Here is an 8,277-nt window from a genome sequence, read left to right as displayed (position 1 = left end):
AAAATTCTGGTAAATGCTTGGAAGGAGTTCTCGAGGTGATGGAGATGAGTGTGCTGTGGGACAGTCTGAGGCTCCTGTGATCGTTCTTTCCATGGTTCAGTCAGTTTCTTGGGTTATTTCTGGAGCTCAGGCTCATGCCACACTGACTCTGCCTTTTCCTGAACCTGCACTGCTTGTATTCACAGCATTGCCTGTAATCTATTCTCCAGGATTTGTTAAGCTCTTTCCAGATCCTTTCAGTGCAGCCGCTTGTGTGTTTAATACTTCCTACTCATACTTGAGAGGAAAAGTATTTCTCTGTCAGTGTAGAAATATTCACCATATGAACACTTGATCCTGCAGGCTGCAGCTGACCTCCTCTAATCTTTAATGGTGCATCTTGGCAGAAATGTGCTTTACGTGCTGACTCTAAGTCCTAAGTCTAAACAAAGCTGACTCTCCAGGAGCTGTTCTTCCCTGCACTGACACACAGCCTGAAGAGAACTGAAGCTCCTCTTCTGTTTTATTCCTCTTTCTACTTGGAGCTTGTCTGCTGTGCTGCAAGACACTGACTCAAATGAACAACAGTTTCATACAAATCAATGAAACCCATGACGGGAGCTTTTTGTATCAATTAACCAGATTGCAGGTGGGATGGGAATTTCTGGGTGTACAGACTTAGTTCCCAGCCACCCCCTCTGCTTTCTCCATCTGCCCAAAAGGGATCCACATGAGCCAGCCCAGTACCAAAAAGATCCAATAGCTAAGAAATGGGATTTTTCTGCCCACGGAAAAGAACACATGGTTTTAGTTTAGCAACAGCAGCCTTTAAAGGCTACAAATTACAGCCAACAAAAGAAAATTCTCCAGAAGGAAACCACAGAGAAAGGATGGGAGAAGCAGTTTGGATTTAGCAGAATTGGAGGTGAACTGCCTGATGCCAAGTGTGATTCCAATACCTAAATCACTCAGTCTCCTTAGCTACGAGGGTGCTTCTTTGTGGTGGTGGGTTTTCAGGCCCCGTCGGTGTCACTCCTTGGCCCTTTAATAACTATCTCAGCAATGAATCAATGGTTGGTTTTGGAGAGTGTTATGATGGGTTGGACTAGATTTAATCTTTGATTAAATACTTAACACAGAACTAGGTGAGTGTAGATGTTCCAGGCTGCCTTCACTGTGCACACCATGAGTTGTAGCAAAGCAGTGCAGACTGTTTTAGACCTTAGTGAAAATGCGTTGAGTTTGCAGTTCAGCCTGTCAGAGGCTTTTTCAGCAGTGAATTCTGTGCTGGTGAGAAGGGTGGGCAGGGGAGAAATGCAGCATTAGTTGAAGTATCCTTTCCTTCCAGGTGAATCATTTACCTGCAGTATCTTAATTCCAGGTCACCATTTTACAGGAGCACAAAGCTTGAGAAGTCAGAGGGAGGTTTCCTTTCCTCCTCATTCTTGTCTTCTGCTCACAGCCAAATCAGCACTGCTGATGGTGACAGCAAAGCTGGAAGAGGAGCCAAGGGCAGAGGGCCAGGAGCTGGCAAAACTCAGCCACCTGCTCTCCTCCCACCTTGTTTGCTCTTGTGAAATGGCTGCTGCTGCAATGTCACTTGCTTGCAAAGTGTTGAGAATGTGGCACAGAAATGGAAGTGTGCCTGTTGTGTGCTCACGTATATGTGCATAATACAGCTCATTTAGAGCAGGATGGATAAAGGATTCATCTGACCGGCTTAATTTTTTTGTTTTCCTAGAACTTGGTGTAATCTCGACTATTTCACTTTAAATCCTGCTTGCTTTGGGGGAGGGAGCACAGCACCAGTATGATGCACAATTGCTTTGTTTAGATTGGGAATTCCTGAGTGGATAAGTTCCTCAGGGCAAAGAGGAGAGCTCTGTGCCTTTTATTGTTGTGCCAGTAATGCTCTGGGCAGTGTTCCCCGGCACTGGTGTAAACTAGGAGCCCTGTTTTACAACAGATCCTACCAGAAGTGTATCCTGTGGGGCCTGCAGAGTGCTGGATCACCTTACAAAGATCTGTTCTGTGAAGAACTTAACTTGAGCTGGATTAAATCTGCTATCTGGATTCTCCCAGGATGCTGTAGTGTGTCCTGCTAAGCTGCTTGCAAGTGCCTGCACATGACCTAGGCAGAGGGTAGAGTTTGGCATTGTCCTCCATGACCCAGTTAGTGTGCACTTGACCAAATCCATCAGGATCTGAGTGTTCCCAGTGGCCTTTCACCTTGCGAGGAACAATCTCTGCCTTAGCGACCCCAAACACATGCCTAAAATGAATATAATTCCTGTCCTTATCCCTGTATCTAGCAGGCAAATACCAAGAAATCCTGACTTATTAAAATAATTCTCAGTCTCTGAATGACTCCCAGAAAGCGACTTAAACCAGCTGTAATTGGGAGAGTTCTTTAAATAGTTGCAATCCAGACTTGGCACAGGGCAAACTGTTCTTATAGTGAAGAATTTAAGAAATTTCCATTATTTCCTATGGGATTTCAGAGGTCAGTTCAGGGCTGTGTAGGAAGGAAAAAGTTAGAAGCTAAGCTAGTGACTTTCAGCAGAAATGTGGTGGTGATGGGTGTATTTCCACGTGCACAAAAGTGGTGGTTTTGGGTTTCTTTTTTCCTTTTTCCACATATTTTCTGCTCCCTATGAAAAAAATTGCTTTGGTATAGACTCAGATCCCCTTGCCTCAGAAGAACATTTTTCAGGCTCTCATGGCATAGAACAAGTGCATCTTTTTGTATCTGATAACTCATCTTTTTAGTTTCCCTTCCTTTAGCTTTGAAGCCAATCTCAGTTGTTTGTTTGGGGTCTGAAGAAGTGACAGCATCCTTTGCCCTTGCACACAGCACGTTGGTGGCTTGCACTAATGCTCCCTGTGGATAAATGCTTCACCTGGGAATACAAAATGCGAGAGCTGCTTCTCTCTGTCCTCAGCTGCTGGCAGATGGAGTTGGGGATCATCTGGTGATCTGAGCACAGGGGATGATGTGCTGTGTGGTGTTAAATCACCACTTTGATGTGAAGTTTTTCTTGCCCTGGTCTCTCCTCCACGTAATCTGCCGTGTGTGGTGTACAGTGAAGCAGCGTGGGTTTGTTTGCTTGTTTTTCTTCGTTGCAAGAAGCTGTGGCTAACCAAAAATTGTGGTTTCTTTGCTCCATGGTTTTCTGCTCAAAGCCTGTTGGACTGGTATTTCTCTTCTGGTAGTGTTTTAAGCCCACCCGTGGGTGAGCAGAAGCAAAGGCAGCAGTTGGGGTGGGTCAGCACTTAACATCTGATGCTCCTCCATGCACTGCCTGGGCTATTAAAATGTGTTAATTTATTACACTGGGGACTGAAGTCAGAGCTTCAGGGCATGTTTCAAAGGAACTACCTGGCCCTAATGTGGGAGCAGCGACTGCCAGACCTTTCCCAGCCTGTCTTTTTTTTAATCACATGTGCTCATCTAAGTCCAAGGAAACCACCAAGTAGTCCAGATATAAGACAAAAATACCTGTCTTCCCTCTCATTAAAGGACTTTTTGCAAGTGGTCTCAACACTGAGATAAAGGAGAGCTGCAGAGCTTCTTCTTGGCAGAGCTGCGTGTCACAGATACAGAAAGGAGAAGGGGTAAATAGCTGTGAGAAGCATGTTAATTTTTCTAAAAATCTGGGTATTTTTAGCTCCCATAGAGCACAAATGCCCTCAGTGTGTGAGTGGCCCTTTCTAGGTCAGTACCAGTGGAGGCTCAGCATGGTGATGGAGCCATCTCAGCCAGGGTGTGCATCAGCCCTGGGTATTATCTGCTGATGAAGAGACAGGGCAGTTGCTCTTAATCCAAGAAGAATAATGTGCCCGAGACCTTAATTCTCTTTGAGAGGCAAACAGAGATGCCTTGGTGCCAGGCGTATTTTGGATTGTGCAAATATAAGAGGGGAATTTGGTTCCTGAGCTGGGCAGGCTGGCAGCAGCCTTGCTGGAGCCTTTGGAAGTGCTCAAGAGGCACTGGGCAGCGTGGTTTGCTCTGATGTACGTAGCAGGGTGAGCTGGACAGCTCTGCTTGATAAAAATAACTGATTCTAATTTGCCTGTAAGCAAGGAAAATCCGGTCCGTACTGGAGGCACGGGATTCCAGAGCCAGCGGCAGGGCAGGCTCCTCGGTAGGGCTGTGTTGGGCTCCTGGGGGGGTTTCTTGTTGACCAAGCGCTCGCCACCTCAACTCTCGCTTTTTTGGCTTGCCACAGACTGAGGCAGTACCTGTCCGATTACGAATGGCCTTATGCTTAAAAAAAAAATGAAGAATATTATAACAGCATGAAGAAAACCCCAACGCCCCCCCTACCCTTCTTCATACACTCCTCCTTGCTTCTTCACTCCGGGTTTCCCTTCAGAGCTGGGCCACGACTTTCTCTGGGAGGCAGCGAACGGTATTTAAAATCTAGGTCACGGAGGGAGGGGGAGCGGCGCTGGCGCCCGCGGCACGGGCGGGCAGGACCCTTCCTGCCCCCTTCCTACCGGGGCCATGCGGCGCCAAATTATCGGCCCCGCGCCACCATCGCTTTAGCGGGAAGGGAGGGGGTGTGGTGGTGGCAGAACAGGCGGTAATCCCGTTATTTCAGCCTCTCGCTGCCGGGCTGTTGTTGTGGCGGGCTCAGAAAGGCGCTCCGGGCGCTCCCTCGGTGCCGCCCGCGGGAGGGAAACGTGAGGGAACGGCATGGGGGAGAGCCGGGAGGGGGCGCACGTTCCCCCGCCCGCGCCGCTGGCCGCGGTTTCCCCGTAGCCAATGGCGAGGCGCCGATGGCGTCCCGCCCCTCGCCCTCGGCCAATGAGAACTTACTCCAGTGTTGTGGGGGGAGGAGGCGGGGCCGGGAGGCAGAGCCACGAGCGGGCGGCGGCGGGCGCGGAGCGGGCAGGAGCGGAGACAGAGCGCCTGGCTGGGCACGGCGCGGCCCCGGGGTACTGCACCACAGCGCGGGCTCCGCGGGGCCCCGTGCGAGGCCGGCGGGCGCCGCGCGCGGGGGCGGCCGGGAAAGTGCGCGCGGGAGCGTGTACGCGGCGCGGGGGAGGGCGCGCGGCCTTTGCGCGGCGGGTCCGTGTCCGCAAACGGCGCGTCGGTGCGTGCCCGCGTCTATGGTTGTGCACTGTGTGTGAGTGCGTGTGCTCATCTGCGCAAGGTGCATCTGCACAGCGCGTGTGTGCGGTCACTGTGCCTGTGCGTGTAAAGGATGCGTGTGGGGTGTTGGAGAGTGTACGCGTGGTCTGCACAAGCACTCTGTGCGTGTAGTTTGTATCGGGGGTGTGTGGTATGATTGCTGTGAGCTCTGCGTTTGAGCACTGCGTGTATACGCAGTGCGTGTGCAAGCTGCGCACGTGTGTGCACCGTGCGTCTGTGCACACCAGGTGAGTGTGCGTGATGTTTCTGTGCACATCCTGTGTATGTATGAACTGTGTGTGTGTGTGCAACGTGTCTGTGTTTGCACTGACCGGCACCAGTGCGTCTGTGTGTGCACAGTGTGTGTGTGCGCGGCTCGTGTAGGAGCGCTCCGTGGGGCTGTGTGTGGCATGGAGTACTGGAAGTCAAAAGGCTGAGGCTCAGCCCGGGACAGATTCTGCACGAGTCAAGAAATGGAGATAGCAGAATAGGGACACGCAGCTTAGGGGAGCTGGCACCCAGTGTCCCCCTTTGCTGGGGCGAGGTTGCCCGGGCTGCCGTGGCTGAGCTTGGATCCCCAACTCTGCCCGGAGTCCATTGTGCAGGAGGAGGAGGAGGAGAAAGAAGATATGGCGGGGAAGGGCTGTTGGGGAAGTGCTTCGGGCTCCACAGAGCAGTGCCTGCTCACCCACCCATGGGACAAATGTGGATGCTGTGGTCTGGCATCAGTCAGGCAAGGTGTCTTTCCTGTCAGTACATCCTGCTTTCCCCTAAATTCTAGCTCAAGAAAACACCTTGGCACACGGAGAAGTGATGCTCTTCCTGGATTTTCCGCTGAGGCATATTTTTATTTCCTATCTCCAGTGAGGCACTGTTTGTAATGAAAATGACACCAGAAGGTTTGGAATGGGTTAAAATCCACCTCGACCATCTCTGAGTGCTGCAAATGCTAGTGTCCCAATTCCTAACTTCCCTGTTTTTTGGGGAAAAGGAACTTGTTCACCCTTTGTGCGCTGGTTTGGGGAAGCTGGTTTTGGACAGGGTCTGGCAGCTCTTCCCTATGTGGCTGTGTAAATGGTAATTCAAGAATTGCATATTTTGTGGTGGAGAGAAAATTTCTTAGACATTGTCCAAATTCTCGGGTAGGTGCTATGCTGGTTCAGTTATAGTTCTGTGTGCTAATTTAATTAAGATACTGGAGAAGCAAAGCAAAATAGGTTCCTTCCAATCCAAACTATTCCACGAAAATCTTACTTTTGAACTGTACCACAAACCTCATTTTTGCCTTACCTTGCTCTTTCCATTTGGGATTTGAAGGCTTTTCAAACATGCTGGATTTTACTTGCCTTAGTTTGCTAGATCTAGAGGGATGGTCTTTGAATTAGTGATTCTTATTCACAGTTGAGATATGTAAAAATAATCTCAGTAAGGTCTCGTGGGGCAGAGAATATGCTGGGTCTGGATGAGGGATGTGGAGGGGCTCTGCCCTGGCTGCTACTACTGCTGTGGTGCTGTGGAGTGCAATTCCTCTCACAATTAGCTAACTCATATGTTGCTGCCCCAGGATCTGCTCCCTTTGCTTCAAAGGTTGCTTTGTGGAGATCCAAAGCAGGTTGCTTTTCTTTTTTAATGGCTGGTCTGGCCTTATTTTTAATGAATTGAAAGTTTTCCTGTAGCATAGTGGTGATTGTTGTGTGTCGCACGTTAGTGATGCTGGTACTCTTAATGTTTACATTTTACATCATCTTGCATCTTCAGTTGGACTTCTGGGGCAATTTTGAGCATTGGCTGGGATCTGAAAGGCAGTGGGGTCCTTTGCATATCTCTGCTGTCATGGCCTTAAGAAAGAAGGTGAGGATTTTCTAGGATTCCCATGGACAAACATAATCTGCTGCGGAGGGTACATAGTGCGCGCTCCTTACCTTGAAAACTCAATTAGAACCTTAAGAAACAGAGAGAGGGATTATTTTTTTTTTACGAATATAAAGACATTCATTATTTCCTGTATCAGTTCAGAAGACAGGAACAGGAATTACATGTGTTTTCATCTGATCTCTCAATTGCAAGTTAAAACAAATAATCTTATCAGAAGCAAAGTCTTTCATGGGAAAGCAGCAATCCTGAGGAGGAAGAACGCCTCTCGGCCTGTTTCCAAACATTGTATGTTCCTAAAGCCTAAAAATGCTTCAGGCAATCATACTCCAAACCTACAGCTCCTGGCTCTAGTATCTCCCTGCCAAGTGCCTGTGTGCTCTGCATGAGCATCCATGGTGTTTTTCATTTGGCATGATTTGATTTTCGGAAAGCGGTAAAACCACGTCTCTCCTACTGTCCTGTTTACTACTTGTTGAGCAGATTTTTGAATGGATGGGACATGGGTTGGTCAGGATGTGGCTTATATAGTGAGAAACCACCTCCACAAATTCATTCATTAGAGATCAAAGTGTTGCTCTGCCAGGATAGCTTGCAGGGGTGTTGGGATATTCCATGTGCTTTGATACATTGATAAGTGGATGATGATGATGATGATGATGCTGTGAATGTGGCGTATAATGTGCTGGAGTAAGTTGTGTGTACAGAAGGGTTGCTGATGGAAGGCAGTGACTCTGTACTAGGTTTTCAGCAGCAGTTACTTATCATCTCAAAGGAATCTTGGATTTTTGGGGTCAGCAGGTGAACCTCAGGCTCTTCATCCTTGGATGTTCAGTGGAAGTGTTGGCTGAGTATCCACAGCGTTTGACCAGGAGTTTCTCCTCAAACATCTTTCCTTGTGTTCCCAAATGTGGGCTATGGGCTAAGAGGCTCTTCATTTGGTAGAACCGTGACAGTATCCGTAACACTGCTGGGTGGATTTTTCTTTAGCCCCTTACTGCCATATTTCACCTGTTTCTTGGAAAAAGCCCTAGAAATCGGTCATGCCCAGAGATCTTGTGTCCATGCTGGGTAGGAAAGCTCTAGGATCTCTCAAAGTATCCAGGCCAGGGATCCCTGCTCCTAATGGGAGCTTCCCACCCCTCTGTGGATGGAGGCATGTGTGGGTGGGGTTGTGGTGGGGAGGCAGAGCTGAGCTGTACTGGTGTGCCACACTGGTCAGTGTCTGAACTTACTGGAGCTGCTTTTCCATTACTGGGAATAAGCTGTGATGAATCGAAGGGCTTTAA

The 8,277-nt window shown here is 49.0% G+C and overlaps 1 protein-coding gene across 14 annotated transcripts in view; it reads left to right on the top strand.

The window, feature by feature from the left end:
• The first annotated feature begins 4,779 nt into the window (after positions 1-4,779).
• Positions 4,780-8,277, top strand: part of EPB41 (erythrocyte membrane protein band 4.1) — a 75,743-nt gene continuing 72,245 nt past the window's right edge. For 3 of the 14 annotated variants that reach the window (XM_066204432.1, XM_066204431.1, XM_066204428.1), the window contains exon 1: positions 4,800-4,920. Coding sequence is in view for 4 of the 14 variants with exons in the window: in XM_066204435.1 (XP_066060532.1) it covers positions 4,790-4,920 (131 nt within the window). In the remaining 10 variants the exon portion in view is untranslated. Of the gene's footprint in view, positions 4,921-8,277 lie in introns of all 14 variants that reach the window. The other 11 variants (XM_066204435.1, XM_066204426.1, XM_066204424.1 and 8 more) reach the window with 9 other exon arrangements.

This window comes from Chamaea fasciata, unplaced genomic scaffold (assembly GCF_029207755.1).
Source record: "Chamaea fasciata isolate MVZ Bird 193981 ecotype frontalis unplaced genomic scaffold, bChaFas1.0.hap1 SCAF_26, whole genome shotgun sequence".
NCBI lineage: Eukaryota > Metazoa > Chordata > Aves > Passeriformes > Sylviidae > Chamaea > Chamaea fasciata.
This window is presented reverse-complemented; position numbering and strand designations above follow the sequence as displayed.